Source organism: Leguminivora glycinivorella, chromosome 12, assembly GCF_023078275.1.
Source record: "Leguminivora glycinivorella isolate SPB_JAAS2020 chromosome 12, LegGlyc_1.1, whole genome shotgun sequence".
NCBI lineage: Eukaryota > Metazoa > Arthropoda > Insecta > Lepidoptera > Tortricidae > Leguminivora > Leguminivora glycinivorella.
Window position 1 is genome coordinate 456,649 of NC_062982.1, and position 23,404 is coordinate 480,052.

The 23,404-nt window shown below is 40.3% G+C and overlaps 2 protein-coding genes across 4 annotated transcripts in view; both read left to right on the forward strand.

The window, feature by feature from the left end:
• The window catches only part of LOC125231794 (lysophosphatidylcholine acyltransferase), a 57,429-nt gene extending 48,395 nt beyond the window's left edge, over positions 1 to 9,034 (forward strand). For both annotated transcript variants that reach the window (XM_048137373.1, XM_048137374.1), the window contains exons 7-11: positions 1,336 to 1,461; positions 2,062 to 2,203; positions 2,927 to 3,028; positions 3,882 to 4,023; positions 4,671 to 9,034. In XM_048137373.1, coding sequence (XP_047993330.1) covers positions 1,336 to 1,461; positions 2,062 to 2,203; positions 2,927 to 3,028; positions 3,882 to 4,023; positions 4,671 to 4,756 — 598 coding nt within the window. In that variant the 3' untranslated portion in view covers positions 4,757 to 9,034. The remainder of the gene's footprint in view (positions 1 to 1,335; positions 1,462 to 2,061; positions 2,204 to 2,926; positions 3,029 to 3,881; positions 4,024 to 4,670) is intronic.
• A 1,431-nt stretch (positions 9,035 to 10,465) lies between these two features.
• LOC125232132 lies at positions 10,466 to 12,113 on the forward strand. Of its 2 annotated transcripts, none has more exons than XM_048137756.1 (2): positions 10,466 to 10,552; positions 11,157 to 12,113. In XM_048137756.1, the coding sequence occupies exons 1-2, from the start codon at positions 10,537 to 10,539 to the stop codon at positions 12,098 to 12,100; spliced, it is 960 nt and encodes a 319-aa protein (XP_047993713.1). In that variant the 5' UTR covers positions 10,466 to 10,536; the 3' UTR covers positions 12,101 to 12,113. The 2 variants fall into 2 exon arrangements, with proteins under 2 accessions (XP_047993713.1, XP_047993712.1); XM_048137755.1 differs by lacking the exon at positions 10,466 to 10,552 and adding an exon at positions 10,744 to 10,789.
• Positions 12,114 to 23,404: the final 11,291 nt, after the last annotated feature.

A 23,404-nucleotide genomic window follows, 5' to 3' on the forward strand; every position in this document is an offset into this window, starting at 1 on the left:
TCAGCACCCCCGGAAACCTTTTTGACGACACCCATGACGACTTTTGTGTCAAAGTGACAGTCAGCAATGTCAAGATTCCAAATCGGTCATTAATTTTCAAATCAGCACCTCCGGAAACCTATTTGACGACACCCATGACGACTTTTATGTCAAAGTGACAGTCAGCAATGTCAGATTCCACATTGGTCATTATTTTTGGAATCAGCACCCCCTAAAACCTATTTTACGACACCCATGATGACTTTTGTGTCAAAGTGGCAGTCAGCAATGTTAGATTCCACATTGGTCATTAATTTTGGAATCAGCACCCCTAAAACCAATTTTACGACACCCATGACGACTTTTGTGTCAAAGTGACAGTCAGCAATGTCAGATTCCACATTGTTCATTAATTTTGGAATCAGCACCCCGCAAACCTATTTGACGACACCCATGACGACTTTTGCGTCAAAGTGACAGTCAGCAATGTCAGATTCCACATTGGTCATTAATTTTGGAATCAGCACCCCCTAAAACCTATTTTACGACACCCATGACGACTTTTGTGTCAAAGTGACAGTCAGCAATGTCAGATTCCAAATCGGTCATTAATTTTTAAATCAGCACACCCGAAAACCTATACTCGTGGTATATGCACTTGAAATGTGAAAGTGAAAATGCTAGAATGACATGTAAACCACGAAGTTGTATAGTCATATTGTTCATTAGTATTGGTGACCACCATCTGGCTCCATCATCAGACCCTGAGCACCACCTTGAAGTAATTAGAATTGTATTTGTCTTATTTTATCATCATATTAATATATACTTTACTCTAATACTTATCATATAACAAAAGCAAATATTTGGGATGGGGTCTACTTTTATAATTATTACTTTAATTTTTTAAATAAATTTTAACATAATTGATATTATTTCGCGCTATATTCTCGTATTTTCGTACAAAATAATGTTTATTAGAAACCAAAAGTTTATATCGAGATAGTAGATTGTGGTTGTTATCAAAATTCCATAGAAAGGATCAAGATTGTTTTGTCCATTATTGTAGTGCGAGCGAGTGATAAGACGTGCTAGAAAGGGTCGGCATATTGGGCTCGCGCGGCGGGTAAAATACCTAATTTCGCCCGACGCCGAAATGTTATAACGCTCTTAAACCATATTCAGACATTTAATCCAGATTCAGACAAGTCCGCTCACAATGCGCGCTGTGTTTGTGTGTCACCGCGCGAGCGTATTCAGAGCAGATCGGCGGCGCTAACGCTACGCTATCAAAACGCCCTGTGTGTGGCCGAACCTTTAATAGCAAATTTACTAAAATATCAATTTGCTTTTCAGAGCCCTTGGAGTACCAGTGTTGGACTACACTTACGACGACTGCCGACTGATCGCCAAAGCCAAACAGTTGGGGATCCCAAGTGCGCCTTCAGTTCGGGAGGTGGCTGAGCTGAGAGCACAACTTGGGTAAGTATTTACTATTTCAGTGTGCAGTCAGGCCTGCGTCACTCGCTCGCGGTCGCGCGTGAAGCACCTATCCGCCACCTATTGCCTCGAGGTAACAAGTGGCCGAGGAGCGCCACGCGCCCGCCTGTGTAGCCGCGTGGCACCTACCTACTATATAAATAAAAAAATCTACTATACAAATCCTTTGTGCGGATAACAGGGCTCACCGACTGATTCAGTATAAAACTGTCATATTTGTTCCGTTGTCATTGTCAAGTCTGGGTGCCTAGCCGAATGGCACAAACGCTCACGAAACGCTCACGAAACGAAACGCTCGTTTATATCTATCTCTATCGCTCTTGCATATTGGCGCGACAGAGCCAGACTACCTTTCGCGGCGTTTCGTTTTCGTTTCGCGTCGGAGAAATGCCATTCGGCTACGGGGCCAGTATTACAATTGATCTTGGTGAGTTTGGTGAGACTAGTAGGGTAGCAAATATAACTTAATATATTATGTATAACCCATTCTCCACATGCATGAATACCTAATTTAATTTCATTTCCAGCGAATCATGGCTGTTACAAGCTTCTAGGCATTTAAATTCATCTTCCTAATTCCAGGTTAGAGCGTTCCCAGATCGAGCTGCACCTGATCTCGCAAGGCGTCGCCAGACGCACCCGCTGGCTCGACGCGGACGAGTTCGCGCGGCGCCTCGGCGTGCAGCCTGCGGCCGCGCAGCGACTCGCACAGCTGTTCACACAGGTGGGGTGTGCTGATGTCTTTCTCTCTCTGCTGACAACTAATAGAGTTGTGGTGCTGGGTAAAACAGCACTAATCTCACAAGGCTTCGTCAGACGCGCCAGCTGGTTAGATGCGGAAGAGTTCGCGCGTCACGTCGTATATGAGTGAGGCTGTAGCTTATGGACAATTATTGGACATCTCTTTCGGACACGTAGACATGGATACTTGGATAGGCACTCTCTCATAGCCTCGTGTCTAGTGTTACTTTCTTGTTCTTGACTACATCCTGCGACTAAGTATCTAATAGGTATAAGCCACCAGGGTAAAAGCCGCTGGAGCGTCTCGCAAACTGTTCATACAGGTGACACTGTAGCATATATTATGACAGGTGGCACTGCAGACTTCTGGCCGAAGGGTGTAAGTCTTTCGACGGTTCCGGGGCAACCTGCCGAATCCTACGCTCGGACAGACGAAGCCTCGTTACGTTGTCATCTAAATCTAGTTAATTTGTGGTGGGGGCGACATAAGCCTTCGGTAATTGTGTCATATACTTGAAAATTTCGACCCTTGCCACCGTGTCCGAATGGCCGAGTGGTTTAGGCATCAGCAACCTGCCTCAGCCGAGGCACATCTACATTGGACGTTTGCCGTGTGAGCACATTGCCCCGTGGCGTGCCTCGCTCTGTGTGGACCGGGATATAGTTAAGTACATCCAAATACTTAACCTTCTATTGTATGTTTCAGCCGTCGAGCGGTCTGATCTACTTCCCGGACTACCTGTTGTGTGCTGCGTTCTTGATGACGCAGCATGCGCCGCTCACACAACTGCTGTCTTATGCCTTCAAGGTATTTATACTTCAACTAGCTATTATTTATTTAAGAATTTATAGAGCCTAGTGTGATCAATTCAAGATGAGCAGCAGGCTAACGTACGGTCATCTAATCAGTGATGAATCTCATGTCAGGTAAAATAATGTTGGAGATGAATGTTGATGGAGCGGGAGGGGTGAAACCAAAGAACGATAGATGGATCGTGTGAAAGAGGATATGAGAAATAGAGAAGTAAGTGTTGAGATGACGAAAGATAAAGAGGAATGGAAGAAGAAGACAAGCTGTACCGAACCCACAATACGTGGAATAAGAGTTGGAGGAGGAGGATGAAGAGTGTGATAAATTTTCCAGGGATACTTGGTGTGATTGCATCTTTTGAAGATATCGTCAGAACGGAACATATAACTTACTGGAAGAGATGCCTTATAGGGATAAGCTCGCCTTTGTATCTCTATTCCTACAAATTATATATAAACTGTTGTACACAATAAAGTGATTACTACTACTACTATGTAAATCCGTCTACTTTTTTAATTTTTGTAGCTAATTATTCTACTGAGTGTCATTCTGGTAGTTTGATACGGCTCATGAGAATCTGGGGTTCGTTTTGAAAACTAACGCCAGTACAGTAGTAGACACTAGTTTTAACGAAAGCGACTTTCGACCATCAAACACAAAGAACAAACTAGGGATTACTCCGGTTCCCCGTCGATGTTTATTTCACCAAAATGCGTCTGGCACTTTTTTCGAAAAACTTATAGGTCGTCAAGGTTCGACCCCGCATCCTCCGGATTAACATCCTCCGGATTAAAAGTCACATGCTCTTACCGCTTTTAATATCAAAAGTGGAACTACCTCTGATTTGCAGCTATACGACAGCACAGGAACAGGCCGCGTGAGCGCAGCAACATTCGAGGAGGTGGCGGCGCGCTGCCTCGGGCTGTGCCAGGAGGACGCGCACAACTGCTTCCGCCAGGCCGACCAGGACGAGAAGGGCTGGCTCACTTACGGTAAGCTGATTTTCCAAATCTACAGTAGAATTGAGGTGAGGAAAATAGCATGCTATTGCAAGGACGTGTCCTCGGGACGGGAGAACCACACCTTTGGTCAGGCCGACCTACACTAAAGAGGCCGGATCGCTTACGGTATGAATGATGTCAAAAATAATAGAAAACATCGATCGCATTGAATAATGACTCACGATGCCGACGGCCACTTTCATCGCACCGTTTGTCATCGGCCGGATAATGGGTATTCATCCTCACGACCTACAATCTAAATGGTCTCACACTGTGCGGTATTTTATTGGTTATGGTGTCAAAAAAGGAGTACGAAAGAGAAACGCGCGAGAAACACCTCTATAGTTGCATACGTCCATAGATTATGGAAACTGCTTACCATCGAACGGGATGTATATTTGTTTGCCATCGATATAACTTTAAAAAGGCGATGATACATTTAGTTTTCAATATCGATTCTACGTTGGTCACATATGCATTGACTGTTGATTAATTGATATTAATCTTCTTCGACCTAGCGTTTTCCCGGCCTAGCGCCAGGGTCCGCTTTCCTGCTCAGTCTTCCCCACTTCGCCCGGTCTTCGGACGTGTTAGATAGTTGATGAATTGTTACTATACTTACCCATTGTCGTTTCCAGATGAGTTCATCGCGTTCGCCCAGAAGAAGTCGTGCTTCTCGTTTCTGTTCTTGAGCGAGGGCGCGCCGAAGCCGAAGGCGCAGTGATCCGAGCTCGCCACCGTCGCCACTGTGTCCGCGGTGCTCGACAATATGGCGTGAGCTAAAATGAAAAATATGAGAAAAATGCCATTAAATTGCTGAATATTCTAGAACCGTGAATCCCGGTCCCTTTGCTTAGGATTCCTATCTATCTGCACCTGACTTTAAAAATGCTTTTACTTTTAAATGTTAATATAATGGCCAAATTGCAAAGTACAGGTTGCACAAATAACTGCTAACACACGACCGCACCGTGCCTACATTTTCCATAGAGATATTTTTCTCAAACATGCAATGAAATATTATCTTTACGTTCCTTATAAAGGGCTCGACGGTATCGCTTTTTGGGAGCAATAACTAGAGAGGCCTGTAAAGGGATTTTATACTAATTTTCAAGCCTAGGCCTTTACTAGGACTTACCGACTTACCTTTTATGGCATTCCCGGCCTCGTATCCCTATCCATATATATACCCACCAGGCCGGTAATCCTCATTTTCCCGGCCTCTACTATAATGTACTATAAAATCCTAAGCAAGGAAACGGGGTTTTGCAGTACAAGTATGTCACACGTTTACATCGTTTAATTGTAAATTAATAAAGAATGCATTTGCTTATAACAAAGGATAATTTATATATTAAATTCGTACACTACTGTTTTCTCATGAATAATATTAAATTAAAACGTCTTGAAAAATTGTAGTTTATAGTAAATATTAACAATAATAATTTGTTATAAATTTATGCGACTGTCAAAATGATTTCGACATGAAAATAAATCAGTACGAGTATTGAAAGATGACGAAAAAACTAATATAAATAATCAAAGGCCCTTATTATTAAGTATTAAATAATGATTATGTGTCTACAATATCCTGGCAGTCAAGCATATCAGGCCGTCCCTATCGCACTATTTGTAAGTTCGATGGGGACGGCCTGATGTTTTATCATTTGTCGCGCGACCATGCTTGCCTGCCTGATTAATGTGATATTTTTAAAAGACATGTACGATAACTAGTACTTACCTCTAGTGATACCATCTATGTATTACATTCGAGTCTTAAACTTACAATTAGAATTCTAAAAGAAGAGCGGAAAAAATGTCTATGGATATGTTTTATACTCTGGCGCAACGAGTTTGTCAGAAAAAATATTTCGCAGCTTTATCTGCTGAAAGTGTCCGAATATATTGCTTTAAGGGCTAAATGGAATAGACTAGAAGATAACATGTGAATTGTTCTTTTCCTAAATGATCGTTATAATTTTCTTAATCGACTTCTTTACCGTATCTTTATGAGGTTATGTGCTTTAGCCTATTTTAGTTTCGGTTCCACACTAAAGTGGGAATGTGCAAGCGACAGAGTTAAGTGGAGGAAAAGAGAGGAGCCCTTTGCCCAGCAGTGGGACACTAAAGTAGCTGATACTTTAGTGGAATAAAAACCGTTTTATAAGACTTTATGTTGGGATTTCGGATGAAATGGAACTTTTAGGCATAGGAGTCACATTTTGTACAAATGGAAGTGATTATATTTGACGAACAACGGGTATGAACAACTACAAATTATTAGATTTGTAAGACTTAGGAGTAATAATTTTACCTGCCTGCCTTTACACCCAGTGGCTTGAACTATGTACGCCAGTATGATTATAATTTATGTATTAAATTAATTTTATTTTATTTTTAATTAATTAAAATGTAAAGCACATAAGAATAGATCAAGTCATGGAATAGAGGCTGCCTATTTATTTTTTACTTGTAAAGCCTTGAAACATTTTAACTATGGAGACTACCATCAATGGGGTGACAAAGAACACAAGGGGTTACTATAAATAGAAAATAGATCCCAAAAGCCCATTAAGGGTTATTTCCATAACTAGACCTTGTGGCTCAATCAGTAACTTTATTCAAAATGGAAATAAGCTTACTCATTTAAAACTCCAGTCAATTCTTCAAATCAATTTATATTTTATTCACAAGTTGTGCCAAAAACAGTGAACATCCTTTGAGTATTTTTTTTGTTGATAAAACAGGCAGTCGTCCGTCCAACAAAAGTAAAAAAAATAATACGAGATTTTTTTTCTTGAATGTTCCAAATTAGGACCGGTCTACACTATTCTAAATATGCTGCCCTTTCGACTGTTTTTGTTTCAACTTGTAATAATAAATTTTTATTAAAGTATTTCTTTTTTTTGCACAAGATTATCACGCATCGCCATTATTAAGTGTGATAATCATCCAATCATTTAAAATAAATTCTGCAAAACATATATTTGAAATAACAAGCGTAGGGGTAGAATTAGTTTGTATTTATAGTTTTAAAATGCTCATAGTAAGTAAGATTCATGTTTTTGAATAAGCCTATATAATTTATAAAATGAGGCTAAATATTTCCCTGTAATCTAAGCCATTCCCTTTACCCATAGATTAGAGACATAGACGTCGTACCTAGTATTTATATTATAGTTTTATATTGCGATTATTTGTAAATATAGCTTAATACGTACCTATAATTTACATCGTAGCCAATGTCAAGTACCTACATGTTAAATTGCTCTTTTTATAAACCTGCAGGCAGTATAGAGTTCTCTCTTTTCAATTAATTGAACTAGTATTGAGTATTACGAATAGAACAATCAAAGTGAAGTAATATTTTGAATTATGAGGAGATATAGTAACTTTTTCAGAAATTTCGGTGCAGCGTGGTATATAAGTGCGTTTTCACATTATCCGATCTAATATCGGACGTAGGACCGATATCTATACATTAAGGACTGGCTATCTTTGGTTTTCCCTTTGTAATCCTTCCGACATCCGATACCCAAACGCTTCACGATTCACTCACGATTCGTTCACGATTCGCTGACGATTCGTTCACGATTCGCTGACGATTCGTAAGCGTTTCATGAAGCGTCTGTGCATTCGGCTACGCACCCGGATCAGATAATGTGAAAACGCACAAAATGTTTCATAATGAATACACGTGTTTTCTTGGTAAATGATCAGTTAAGGCTTATTTTACTAAATTAGGACAACGCGACAATGTTCTACTAAAATTGCTGGAAAAGTTACGGTTCTGGTTATGAGTTGTTGTGGTTTTGACAACTAACCATAGATTCTAAGCTTGAATCTCGCGGCCGAAACACGTAAGTAGACGTTTTGACACAAGTTACGGCAATTTGTAAATGTGGCTTCTTTATTGTATAATAAAAACTTTCAGAATAAATAAATTCTTGATTTTACATGTAGTAGATATAACATATGTGATTCTATTGACAATTTTGTATTGCTTATAGAATATGCTGTGAATATTGCATTAGATGAAGAATTGGAGTCTAGTGATAGTTTTACTATTTTAGATAAATACGGGCTTGTAATCTCACTCTTCCTTTTAACGTCACTTCCTAAGTCAGCCATTTTAGTAGATGTTTTCTTTGTATTTATTATTTTTTGACTTTAAGATAAATAAGGACATGGTTTGTAATTGGTATTATGAGAACTTGAAAAGGACTTTGAAGCTTGTTACAAGAATTTCATAACAGTGACAATTGTCGCCCGACAGTGGCACTTCGCCGTTCATTGCCTGTTCAACAAGGGAATATTGACGCTGAGTAACAATGTTACTTATCAAACCAGAAATAGGCAATGTCACTGTGGTGAAACAGCCCACAGGTTGTTTTGAAAGAGACAAAACAATAAAATAGTTAAATTATACACATTTCAAAAGGGAAGCAAGTAATATAAATCAAATGGGGTAAGAAATGCATACTTTATTTTAGTCGGGGCGAGTTAAGTAAGTTATATTTAATGATAATGTGACTTTCTTGCCCTATTGTTTTTTTTAACCCTAGCTACCTAATCTTATAGATAATATTTTGTCAGTTTAATTTATGTCGTCGCCTTATTTTGCGATTTCTATGCAACATAATACAATATTTGAAAATCGTGATCACCCAGTATTCATATAAAATAGTTGATTGTTATTTAATTTATTTGTTTTCATTATTTACTGTTTAATATGAGATTATTTTGCTGTTGAATTACTGTTGTTTTTTACTATATTATTTATCTAGTAATAGATACAGAATATTTCCTAAATTATTGTCTTCGATTATGTGCTTCTCAAGAACTTCCACAACTTCTGTACAATGTGTATGTTACAATTTTCTAACATTATGAATCAATTTAAGAATTTATTACTATCTATGTTTTTATTTGGTATTATGTTGTAGCATTCCGTTGTTATTGTTGTATCATTTTAGGATCAATGTATGAACTGCTAAAATAAATAAACACTGTTTAGTATAGCGTCGTTTTATTCATTGCAACTAGGTTTCATTGGCCAGTCTTAAATAATATTCATCCAAATCTAAACCATAGAACCATAGATTAAAGATAAGAAGATTATACCATCCTATACATAAAAAATAAAATACAACTGCCTAAGAATGAGCAAAAAATAGATGGCGCTATTAAAAAAGATGCCTTTTCGCCATCGATTTTACTTACTTGTAGAAGTTGTAGATGGCGTTATCTTATACTTTCGACATTTTATGGCTCGAAAGTGCAAACATAATTGTGCGAGAAAAGTTCATGACTTTAGTAGTGGCACATTTTGTGTTTTTTTTTGTGCGTGGTTTTTAGGATTAGTGATTTAATGCACGTTCAATTTGCAATACACAGAAAATACTACCTAAGTAAGTAAACCAAATCAAAATCCAGAATGTAATTCAAAACTCCTTCTGAGAACACCTAGAGTGCAACTGCGCAAAATGGTAGGATTGATTACAGGACACAACACACTGAACAAACACCTCAATAACATTGGTATAACAGACAGCCCCAAGTGCAGAGCGTGCATGGAAGCAGAAGAGGTAACACTTTCTTCTGGAGTGTACTTAAACAGGTACAAATATACAGGGTACGTCGTCGAAAGGCACAAACGCCCACGAAACGAAACGCTCGTACATATCTATCTCTATCGCTCTTGAGCATTGGCGCGACAGAGCCAGACTGATGAGATGACTGAGATCTTTCGCGGCGTTTCGTTTTCGCTTCACGTCGCAGAAATGGCATTCGGCTACGCTACAGCACCAGGAACAAGTACTTTAGGTACGCCGAAAACACTGAAAGAGGTTTTTAGCAACCTTAAACACTGCTAGGTTTTACTCCATACGGGCGAATATCTTAATAACGATTAGTATCGGACCTAAGGAGCCTAACTACTTACATGGTTTTCTTGGCATTCTTAATTCATACCACTTTTCAACAAAATATTATCCTATACGATTCGTATGATCACATACTATAAATGGACTCCACACGCTGTATAGGAAGCTGGGGTGGCGAGAGTATAAGCGCTACCTCGTATTTCACGCAGAATATAGTTGTCGACTTGCGGAAAATGCCCAACATACCTAACTAGTAACTAACCAAATCCAAACCATAAGTACATATGATTTATATTCATCATTTTATCTTATTTAATTTTATACATATTATAATAATAATTACCTATTCGATAACTAGTTGCTGTAGTGATAAATATACCTACACATTTAGTTTTAATAAGTACAAGACTTCGTTTATGAATTTATTTGTAAAATTTGTTTAAATATCAGTTTCGATATTAACGCATTCAAGTAATAAAGTGCAACTCAAGCCTAATCAATAATGTAAAACAATAGCAATAAACACTGGTGAATTGATTTCCATAATAAAAATATACGTTTATGTTGCGTAGTAAAATTATAATTACTTACACTTTTCTCATAATTTCATTTATTGGAAATGATCATTTTTGCTCGTAAGTAATTTTATTCTAAACATTAAGACCGATTTGACCTGCTAAGCCACGGTTCTGGTGCCGTAGCCGAATGGCATTTCTGCGACGCGAAACGAAAACGAAACGCCGCGAAAGGTAGTCTGCCTCGTCGCGCCAATACGCGAGAGCGATAGAGATAGATATCTACGAGCTTTTCGTTTCGTGAGCGTTTCGTGAGCGTTCGTGGCATTCGGCTACGTATCATGGGTTCGAATCCCGGTAAGGCATTTATTTGTGTGGTGCGCACAGAATTTGTTTCCGAGTCGTGGCTGTTTTCTATGTATATAAGTATTTGTGTATATATTTATCGTTTTAGATTCTGTGGGACCAACGGCGGATCCAGCTTCGTGCCCAGGAGGGAGGGGGGAGGGGGTCGCGTAGTCAGTGCCTTAGGCCCCAGGGGGGGGGGTCACGTGGTTTATTTGTATGGCCAACCTGGACTCCAGGGCTGGATCCGCGCTTGTGTGGGACGCAGTCTTTTCCTTATACGGTCTTTTCCTTGACAGCCTGATACGATGCAAAGTACAATTCCTCCTTTACTTAATTTCTTCTTGGCTTTCCTCCTATAAAAACATTTTGTCTGCAGTTGCTTTACTTTTCGCATTTGCTGCGACCCTCGCGCCCAACGGCACCGAGGAACTGGAGCAATACGACCCAATAGGCCGCCGAAAGGCTATTTACGACAAAGTTTCCAAAGCTCTCATTGAAAAGGAATCGAAACCTGGACAGCAATGTACAGAGATCGACTGGGAGCTCGCCCACTTCGTGGACCGGTACCTCGAGCACGCGCAGGCTCACGCCCCACCTCAACTACCCGACGACTTCACCCTCAACGATCTCTCAGAAAACTTTGATACGATAGACAATTTATTGAGAACTGAACTAGACGATAATCCCCACGACGTCGAAGAGTATGAGTTCACAGAATTCGTTAATAAAAGAAAGCAATATGAACCCACTGTCGTATGGAAAGAGAAAGAAAAAAACCACAAACGCAACATGACTCATGAATTAGTAGAGGCCTTAGACTCCACTGATGACATGATCGACGTCAACACGTCAAGCGGTCGACGGTTTTGGAACTACCAGTGGCCGGACCCGCAGAAGCCACACAACTCCAGCGTCAATATGCTGAACACCATGAGACAAGCTATCTACTGGGCTCGGGACCGGATGAAGGTCATGCAACAACTCAGACAACAGTACAGGAAGACGGCCCTGTACAAGATGGGGTACCTCTTCGCAAAAACGGATTTCGCGTGTAAAGTTTACGCTTCCCTCGCGTTCAAATCGTTCAAAGACTGTTCCGTGACACGCATGAGACCATTCGACGGCAATCGTTTGTTCAAGTTCTATTTGGATCAGGCGTACAACATTGAGCGGCTGGTATCGAGGTGGTTCGACATAGACTTGTTGCGGGACCTGTTGATATCTAACGACATGTTGGCCAGGGGGGTGCTCTTGAAAGACCAGAATCTCACCTCGGCTAGGATGATTGTTAAAGCTTTTAACGAAATGTTTATTGAATAAATGATACATTAACGTATTTCATTATTATTAATTTTTACAATACCATTGAATCATAGATTATAATACACAAAGTTAATGTCAAATATGTTTGCCTTTCTTGTGTAACATCGACACCGGAAATTTGTGCGGTGAAACAACTTTTAGACTAAGCAAAGTAACCTACCCTGGACATAATTCAATAACTCGACCTTTTTGATATTTTATCGGGTATTATTATTAAGCATCAAATAGATATTATGTACATAGGTATACATATAAATATAGATGTAGGTACATAATTATGGGAAAAGTTTCAGTAGGTATAAAGAGACAGGTGCGAAAATCCAATATTGCTCTGAACACTAATCTGGAACGTTAAATTAACATGATTGTTGAGAAGGTGAAAATCACTTATTCTCGCTAAGGCTGTTTCTTCGGAATCCGTCTCTAGTACAGGATCCCTGCTCCGTCCTCACATTCGAAGGCCCTTATAAATCTCCGAGTGCCTCTCACTCTTATTGAGACTGCTCGAATAAAGGAAATTTGGACCTTTACCTTCAACCAAAACATAATTTGCGAGTATGGTTTTCCCCATTTTGTATTTAATTTTGATGCTGTTCTTTTTAGGAAACTGCTATATTCGGCCCCAATGGCCCCATCACATGAGATGATTAATGGTGTAAACGAAGCTCTTAGATCTTCTGTAGCTCGGTCGTATTTTAAATGTTTTTCTCGGCTGTGTCTATGTGATGTTTTTTGCTAGGTGAGGTTGCTGTAAGAGGAAGCGTCAGCATTAACTATGCGAACGTCGAATAACGCTTTCCTTGCAGGTTCCCAGACACTGTTCAATAACAGATCACCTATAAGGGCTGGCTGTGTAGCATTTGCATCACGCATTAAAGACTGTTGTACCAGTACCCCAGGCTAATTCAGCCCAATTTTTACAATCATCTCGGTGTTGGTCGTGGCCTTGTTTTACTAAACCTCCTTTTTTACAATTTAGGGCAAGATTTAAAGTACCTTGGTATGTCACAGTCGTTGGGTGTTGATGATGTTGGCATTAGACGGTCGGTGAAGGAGCGCTTTTTCAGTCGGCTCACAAGGGTGCGTCCCACGAGATATAACGTTAATATATATAATTTCATGTTACTAACGTTCAGCAGCAATAATGAACGTTAGATATAACACCAACATCAATACTTTTGTAAGAAATAACGCTGAATTGCCATAATATTAGTTTCACATAACGTTTTTTAGTATAACGTTTACGTTACTTAATTTCAGTTTATATACCATACACAACGGATACCGTTCACCATGCATAACATTTCTTAATATAATTGATAGGTAGGTAGGCGCGTCAATGAAACAAGACGATCCGGTATAGACTGACGTTTAATGCACAGATAGTAAACCCGTATACATAACACTTTTCCCCCCTTTTAATTATATTACTAATAAAATTAGAGATTTATATTTGGCACATATGTATAACACGAAAGTACACGTGTAGGTATTACTATTAGGTAAGTGTAAGGTTTACATAAAATATTGATAAGAACTACGAAAACTAACTTAGGTTTTACATAGTTTAATGCTTACCTTAAATAGTAAGTAGCATTTATGAAAACATTTTCGATAGGTATTACGTCTAAGTAGGTGCCAGTAATAAAAAGATAAAACAAACAGATGTTGAAATCTAGTCGTAAACAATATGCACTGGAACAGACCACAAAACCATTGGAGTAAGGAACATGTACTTAAGTATATGCCTTATTACTAATGACACAAGGTCAAAACATAAATATTACAAATAAAGGAATATTAGTTATTCCTAAAGTAACTCAACGTATAATTATTTAAAATTGAACCTTAAATCTACTGACTCTAAGTTGAAGGAACATATTTTATGGGTCTAATATTTTCTTGTTGATGTTCTTATCTTAGTAGGTATTAGGTGTTTGTTTACATCGGTTGCTTTGCATTAGGTACATTTATTGAATACCATTTAAAATTAAGTTGAATTATCTAAACAGTACAGGTTTATTTATGTTATACCTTATTACGCGATACTTGTTAGATTAGTTAGGTAAGAATACGTTTGGAAAACTGATATGACTGACATGTATTGATATAAGTGATTATAAGGGCAACGACTGCAGCTAAGCGTTCTGTAACCTTTCTAGGCATTTCAAAGCAGCTTTGCGCTTTAAACGAGGACTACGACGATCAGGTCCTGACACGGACGGTACCGGTACCTGCTGCGGCGAGCGCGGGGGCGCCCTCGGCGATGCTGGCTCAGCTGAGTGTGCCGCTTCACTATCATAAAACTCCTCTGTATCTAAGACGTCCAGAGGTCTCGGGGACGTTGTATTAGGAGACATCGGTGACTCGTCAAGTACCTGACTGAGCGAGTGGCGTGATTTCCTTAGACTATTTGATTTATTACTTGTTAAAATTTGGTCGACATGACGCTTATGCATGCGCCCATCGCTGGTTTTAACTTCATATGAAACAGGACTTGATCTTTTTGTCACGACCCCTTCCTGCCACTTAGGCCCCGCCTTTGAATAGTCTCTAAATAATACCTTATCTCCGGGGTCGGCGACGCGAAGCGCGCGCGCGCCTCGCGCCTCTCGTGCGTCAGCTGCGCGGCGCGCACGGCCTCCGCGGTGTCCGGGCGCAGCAGGTCCAGCCGCCCGCGCAGCCGGCGGCCCAGCATGAGGACCGCGGGCTCTCGCCCGGTTGTAGTTTGCTCTGCATTCCTATAGGTGAAGAGAAACCTACTAAGTGCGACATGTGGGTCTTCGTTTTCAAATTGTGCCTTTTTTAATACGCGTTTTATTGAGCGTACCGCGTTCTCCCCGGCCCCGTTGCTGGCCGGATGATAAGGAGGTATCAAAGTATGCTTGATACCGTTACGCAACAAATATGTGGCAAATTCCGAAGATGAAAACGGAGGCCCATTGTCACTGACTATTCTTTTTGGCAATCCAAATCGAGCAAACATTTTCCGAAGATGCTCAATTACGACTGGCGCTGAAGTGGTTTTTACTTTTTCCGCTTCAATCCACTTCGAGTGCGCATCTATAACTACTAAATAATAGTCAGAATTAAATGGTCCTAAAAAGTCCATGTGTAGACGAGACCATACCTGAGTGGGCCACGACCACGAGTGCAGGGGCGCCACCGGCGCCACGGGCCGCTGCGAGCGACACGCCAAGCACTCGTGCGCCACGCGCTCGATGTCGGCGTCCAAGTTTTCCCACCACACGTAGTTACGGGAAATTTGCTTCATTTTTACGATACCTGGGTGTCCATCGTGTATCTCTCTTAAAATCTTTTCACGTAAGGATTTGGGAATCACAATCCTGTATCCCCATACGAGACACCCCTGGTCGATGTGTAAGCTTTCTTTTCGAGAAAAATATTGTTTTTCAATTTCATTTAGACCGTTAGATGGCCAACCAAACATTACATACCCATATATTTTACATAGTAAAGGATCTTTCGAAGTCTCAGTTTTCACATCTCTAAAACTGAGCGGAAAGTTGTCCTCTATGAAATGTAGGTAACTAAGTTCTTCACGACACTTCGTTCTAGATCGATCCTCGGTCGATCCTAGAGGAAGGCGGGAAAGAGCGTCTGCGAAACAATTTTGAGCGGACCTTACAAACTGTATCTCAAAATCGTATGCCGCTAATTTGACGGCGTAACGTTGTAAGCGGCTGGCGGCTGTCACCGGTATTCCCTTGTGTTTACCAAATATATAACTTAACGGGTGATGGTCGCTACGTAATATAAAACGCTTACCGTACAAGTAGTGGTGGTGTTTAGTCACTCCGAACACAATAGCGAGGGCCTCCTTATCTAGCTGGGAGTAGTTGAGCTCGGCGGCGCTGAGCGTGCGCGAGGCGCAGCACACCGGCCGCTCGCAGCCGTCCGGCCCGCGCTGCGTCAGGGCCGCCCCCAGGCCGTACGCGCTGCTGTCAACTGAAAGGATTAGTGGCCGCGACGGATCGTAGTGTGCTAGTACCGGAGCGCTACTTAACACTTTTTTAATTTTTGTAAATGCCCTTTCGCAGTCGTTACCCCATTCCCACTTCACATTTTTCTTTAATAAATCGTACATAGGTTTCAATATATCACTCATGCTTAAACAAAATTTGGCGTAAAAATTAACCAGTCCAATAAAACTTCTCAATTGCGTTACGTTAGTTGGAGTGGGGGCTGCTACAATGGCCTCAATTTTTTTTTCGTCTGTATGTAGACCATATTTGTCAATTTTATAGCCAAGATATGTAACGCTGTCTTTAAAAAACTCGCATTTACCAAAATTTATGCGTAAACCGTTATCTTTGAGCCTTTGTAGCACCGCCCTTAAATTCGCTAGATGAGTTGGCCTGTCTTTGCCAGTGACACAAATATCGTCTGCAAAAACAGCCGTCGACGGTAAACCACTAAGCGTTTCTTCCATTATTTTCTGAAAATTCTCAGGAATGCATTTAATGCCAAACGGAACACGCTTATACATAAATGTACCTATATGAGTGGTTATTGCCGTCATCGGCTGAGATTGTTCGTCCAATAAACATTGTTGAAACGCATTTGACAAGTCTAGTTTTGTGAACTGTTCGCCGCCCCTTAGCGCCGCGAACAAGTCCTCGATCCGCGGCAGCGGATAGTGGTAATCTTTCAATAATGGATTTATAGTGATTTTATAATCACCACACAATCTAATGCTACCATTAGACTTGACAACTGGCACGATCGGCGTGCCATAGTCGGACCGCTCGACTTTATAGATTACCCTCCCCCGCTGCAGGCGCTCGAGCTCGCGCTCCACGGGCTCGCGCAGCGCGATCGGCAGCGCGCGCGCCTTCACAAACACCGGCGTTTTATCCTTTAAATGCAAACGCAACTCTGACTTAAAAGTTCCCAACCCATCTGCGAAAACCTCCGGAAACTCATCTTTCAAGGTCCCCGCCATTGAATCGTCATCAGCTAGATTATGACAAGGAAATATTAATTTTAACTTTCTGATCCATGTTCGACCCATCAATGGCGGTCCCCCGTTTTTAAATACATACAATTTCAGTTTTTCTACATTATCGCCCGAAACGACATCGACAATCAAATAGCCAGATGGCCTAATGGGGCTACCAATATACGAATGAAGTGTTAATTGGGGATTTTGAATTGGTATATCCGAGAAATACTTTTTATAAAATCGTTCGGAAATGGCTGAAATCCTACTCCCCGTGTCTACTTCAAAATTACATGTCACGTTTCCTACTTTTAAAGACACATAATATGGCTCGTCCCCCTCACTGCTAGCTACTAAATTATAGAAAGCACTATCTTCGCTATAATCACTATCGCTGTCATAGTTAAAATGTAGCTGTCTTCTTGTTTTGCCGTTACCACTACTAACTGCACTTTTTACTTTGCACATTACCTTTAGGTGACCCTTTTGTCCACAAGTGTCACACGTATAATGCTTGAACCGACACCTGCCATCGCCGTGCCCCGCCTTGCCGCAGCGGCCGCAGACGCGCTGGTTGGTTTTAGCGCGCGCGGCGGCAGCGCCGGCGCCCGAGCCGAAACGATGCAAGCCGTCGTCCCCTTGTGCAGCTGGGGGCGCCGCCGCCGGGAGCGCGGCGCCCTCGGCGCCCGGCGCGCACGCGGTCGCCGCGTGCCGCTCCGCCGCCTCCAGGGCCAACGCCAACTCCACGGCGCGTTTGTAGTCAACATTCTGTTCTGCGAATATCCTGGACCTCATATCTTCATTGAACAGCCCCGAAACAAACTGATCACGAAGGCAAACCTCAAGGCAGCCGCTAAAATTACATGTTTTTGCTAAATGTTTTAATGCTTGAAGGTAGTCACGCACACTTTCACCTTGCCGCTGTGTTCTTTGTCGAAACACATGCCTTTCCGCTATCTCGGACCTTTGAGGCTCGAGATGTTCTTTCACTAATCTTACAAGTTCCTCAAATGTCCTGGTTTCTGGATTAGCCGGTGCACACAAGTCACACATTAACTCGTAACATTCTGGCCCGACAACCGTCACTAACGTGGCTACTTTCAATGTAGTAGCAATTGAATTAACTTGAATATATTGTTCAACACGTCTAACATATGCGTCCCAATTACTGCTACCGATATTAAAACACTCAATGTGTCCAAAAGGCATTTTTAAAAGGGAAAAAATCACACGCGTCGATCGAATTTAAAATACTCGTTCGCCAGTGATAGGTAGGTAGGCGCGTCAATGAAACAAGACGATCCGGTATAGACTGACGTTTAATGCACAGATAGTAAACCCGTATACATAACAATAATATTTAAATTAGCTAATTTCAGTTTATATACCATACACTAAGTATACCGTCCACCATAAATAACATTACTTAATACAACGATTAAGGTGTATAAACTGATATTAAGCTAATAAGCTTAATATCAGTTTATACACCTTACCGTTCTCCATTTATAACATTTAACTGTTGCTAAGAAAGTAGGTTTAGGTTAGGTTAGAACTGCGACCCCCACACAAAACTGTTACTAAGAAAGTAGGTTTAGGTTAGGTTAGAACTGCGACCCCCATACAAAACTGTTGCTAAGAAAGTAGGTTCAGGTTAGGTTAGAACTGCGACCCCCACATAAAACTGTTGCTAAGAAAGTAGGTTTAGGTTAGGTTAGAACTGCGACCCCCATACAAAACTGTTGCTAAGAGAGTAGGTTTAGGTTAGGTTAGAACTGCGACCCCCACACAAAACTGTTGCTAAGAAAGTAGGTTTAGGTTAGGTTAGAACTGCGACCCCCACACAAAACTGTTGCTAAGAAAGTAGGTTTAGGTTAGGTTAGAACTGCGACCCCACACAAAACTGTTGCTAAGAAAGTAGGTTTAGGTTAGGTTAGAACTGCGACCCCCACACAAAACTGTTGCTAAGAGAGTAGGTTTAGGTTAGGTTAGAACTGCGACCCCCATACAAAACTGTTGCTAAGAAAGTAGGTTTAGGTTAGGTTAGAACTGCGACCCCCACACAAAACTGTTGCTAAGAAAGTAGGTTTAGGTTAGGTTAGAACTGCGACTCCCATACAAAACCGTTGCTAAGAGAGTAGGTTTAGGTTAGGTTAGAACTGCGACCCCACACAAAACTGTTGCTAAGAAAGTAGGTTTAGGTTAGGTTAGAACTGCGACCCCACACAAAACTGTTGCTAAGAAAGTAGTTGTTAGAATAATTGTTGATGTTAGAATAATTGATTAATATATGTTATAAACATTAGGTATCCCTAACGTTATATACGTTAATCTTTATATACACTGATATTATAGAGAATAAACATTATCCACTTCGAAATTAGATTATTTGCTATTATCGATTTTGAGCATTATAACCAGTGAACGTTATGCTGAACAAGCTTATACAAAGTGAGCGTATATTTTATAAGTAATATACGATCATTGAGGTATAATGTACTAGAGAGGACACGGCGAACAAAATGTTTGCGCCACAAACATAAGTCCAGTGGACTTATGTTGCCTCAGTCAGTCTCTGCGCGTGGTGGGAGGAGGTTGTCTCTGACTGCACACAAATAAAATGAAAAAATGCCTTCCTGTGCTATAAGATACTGTTGAAGTCATACGAGAAAATCTAATAAAAGTGACGGTGTCACATTTCATCGGTTAGTAGACAAGCTATTTTGATCTAACTTAATTTAAGTAATTATTATAATGAAGGGACGGGCTCCTTAAACGCGATGCTATGGCCGCCATTTTGACAACTGGAATCATAGATGAATCGCGCAGACATGACATGTAGGTAATAAGGTATAATAATTGTGATCATATTCTGTTTTCAATATATAATATAAAAATATTTATTTCAATTTATAGTTTTGAATATTACACGGTTCTAATACGAATTTTAGTCGATAATATTATACAATAAGCATGATTTTGAATTATTTCTGAATTATAATTGACTACTGACACTACCAATATCACTCAAGAATCACTCAACAAATTAGACCGTCTCCTAAATAATTGCATCAGATTTATATTCGGACTTCGTAAATACGATCATGTCTCTTTTTACCGTAAGAAGCTCCATTGGCTTTCTATACGTCGCCGAAGATCTTTCCGAATCCTCTGTATTCTATATTCCATCCTGTTCGAGCCTTCTGCTCCTGGATACCTAAACAGTAAATTCTCATTTGATGCTCCTCGCCTGGGATGCGAGTTGCGTACATCCCGCACTCTCAAACTAACCATACCTCCGCATCGCACTGGCTTTATGACAAATTCTTTCGCCGTTCAGGCTAGTCGCCTTTGGAATTCACTCCCTTTGTATATCAGACAAGCTCAAAGTAAGTTTTCATTTAAGCGTTTGTTACGCAAGCACTTGCTAAAACAAGAATTCGAATAAAATCCATCAATATTATATGTATTTCATTGTATGTATTATATGTAATATTTAAAATATTTATTGTAAATATCTATTTATGTAAAAGTATGTGTAGTATATGCTGTATATGTATATATATAGTTTGCTTTTCTTCTTAGTAAATCACCTTTTTGTTTTCTCACTGCACCATTTGTATTGAATCTCTGTTTGGCCCTATGGTTGACTGGTAGAGAATGCCTTTTGGCATTAAGTCCGCCATTTGTACATTTTTGTATATTTTGTGCAATAAAGTTTAAATAAATAAATAAATAAATAATTCTCATTATTGACGAAAAATAGTGACACCAAAACTGAAATAGTATTAAAGTATTTAATGCAACCGGTGTTTAAGGGAGGTAAAACAAGGTGAATGGCGCGATTATTATTCTGAGCGACAGAAACTTACAAAACTAATTTTATATATATATATATATATATATATATATATATATATATATATATATATATATATATATATATATATATATATATATATATATATATATATATATATATATATATATATATATATACGGCCAATCAATCAATACGGCCTTGTGGACCGCGAAGTACCGTACTACAAGTACATACCTGCGCCAGACCTTAAATTTCATGATGGACTTCCTGCGCGAAAGACGGCAATATGTGGTGGGTCAAAGAGGCAATATAAAATCGGATGGCCTGGTCACAGAAATAGGCGTTCCTCAAGGCTCATCTTTGTCTAATCTAGCTTTTTCACTCATGCTTTGTTCACGCTCGAAAATTTGATCACGTGTCCGCATTTCGCTCACAGCTCGGCTGGCTTCCCATTCGTCAACGGCGTAATATTCGCATGCTCTGCACTCTTTATTCTATTCTTAATGATCCACACTCCCCTGGATATCTAAAATCTCTTTTTAATTTTTCTGATGCTTCGCGGGTCCGTCAGTTTCGCTCTACCGGCAATCTCACTCTTTCTATTCCTCTTCACCGTACGGGCTTCATGTCGTACTCTTTCGCCATTCAGGTCATCCGCCTCTGGAACGGTCTACCACCTAACATTAGGAAATTATTTACCCAACAAATACGTTTTTAAAAAATCAGTGCGCGACTTCTTTGCTGGCAGCTTAAGGTAGAATTGAATGATGAACATATATGAGTACCTATGTATTATATAACCTATCGTTATTTATGTAAAAATAGTATGTAATTGTATGTACGTTAATATATTATATTTATGTCTAAGCTTTTGATTGATATTTCAAAATTGGTCTCTTAATGCACCGCCTACAATCTTCTCTGCTTTGCCCAAAGGTTGACTGGTAGAGAATGCCTCATGGCATTAAGTTCGCCTTTTGTACATTAAGTTGTTCTTTTGTGCAATAAAGTTTAAATAAATAAAATAAATGCTTAACGATCTCCCAAACACAGCAAAGGTTGAAGAAGTATTTATGTATGCAGATGATGTGGCGGCCGTTGTCACTGCCGGGAACTTGGAAGAGTTAGAATCTAAACTAAACACAACTGCACAACAAATTTTAGATTGGTGCCGACTGAATGGACTACTACTAAACCTAACTAAGACCCAATTTATGCAGTTTGACTTATCAGGAAGAAATAGCGGTCCACTCAATATAATCCATCAAGGCATAAAAATTCAACAAGTGTCAACTGCCACTTTTCTGGGCTTCCAGCTTGACCAAAGCCTCACGTGGGAATCGCAGGTCAGTGTGGTATGCGGCAAGCTGAGCAAGGCTTGCTTTGCGCTGGCAAGGCTAAGCCAGACCTTGCAGTATCAGGCAGTGCGGGCGTGCTATTACGCAAGCATACAAGCCGTCATACAATACGGCCTGGAGTTCTGGGGCCGAGCTGCTGAGTGGGAACGCGTGTTCCGCTTGCAGAAGCGCGCTGTGCGCACTTTGGCCCGCGCCAAGCAAGACGACAGCGCCAAGCCCTACTTCATAAAACTAGGTATATTAACATTACCATCACTACTAATTTTTCAGGCCGCAGTCTATGCGAGGGAGAATCTAGAAGTGTATGGAAAACGAGGAGAAGGAAATGCCCGGGTCACTCGAAACGCATACAAAATAAAGACGATCCCTCACACTCTCAAAGAGGCCGGAAAGTCGTTACACATTACGGCACCTATTGTGTATAACAAATTGCCAAAGTTTATAATAGAGACTATTAGTTTCCCAAGTTTTAGGCACAAGTTAAAAAAATGGCTCATAGAAAAATGTTTCTACAGTCATTGAATATAAAGATAATACTAACAATGTATATGAATAATCCAATTTAATAATAATCAAATACTAATGATGAAAAATAATAATGTTATATGTAAAGAATCGCAGGCTATATAAAAATAAAAATGTATAGTTATTGAACAAATGTATAAAATGTAGATAATGTGTATAGATTATCATTACATAAATATGTGCAATAATCTAATATGGTAAAAGTTATGACCTGTAATTTTCATTACCAATAAAGAATTTCTATGTCTATGTCTATGCCAGTTCTCGAAAATGGTCGTGCCACGCTCTATTGGGATCGATCTATTATCACTGACAGGACTATTGTAGCCAATAAGCCTGACACTGTCATAATAGATCGATCGCAACGCCGGGCCGTGCTCGTCGACATCACCATCCCCCATGATGAGAATCTCGTGAAAGCCGAGAAGGACAAATCCAGTAAGTACCTAGACTTGACTTACGAGATAACCGCCATGTGGGATGTTGATTCGACGATTATTGTCCCGATAGTCGTTTCAGCGAACGGTCTCACAGCGAAGAGTCTCGATCAACATCTCGAGAGACTCTCGCTAGGTGGTTGGATCAAGGGTCAGATGCAGAAGGCGGTGATCTTGGACACGGCGCGGATAGTC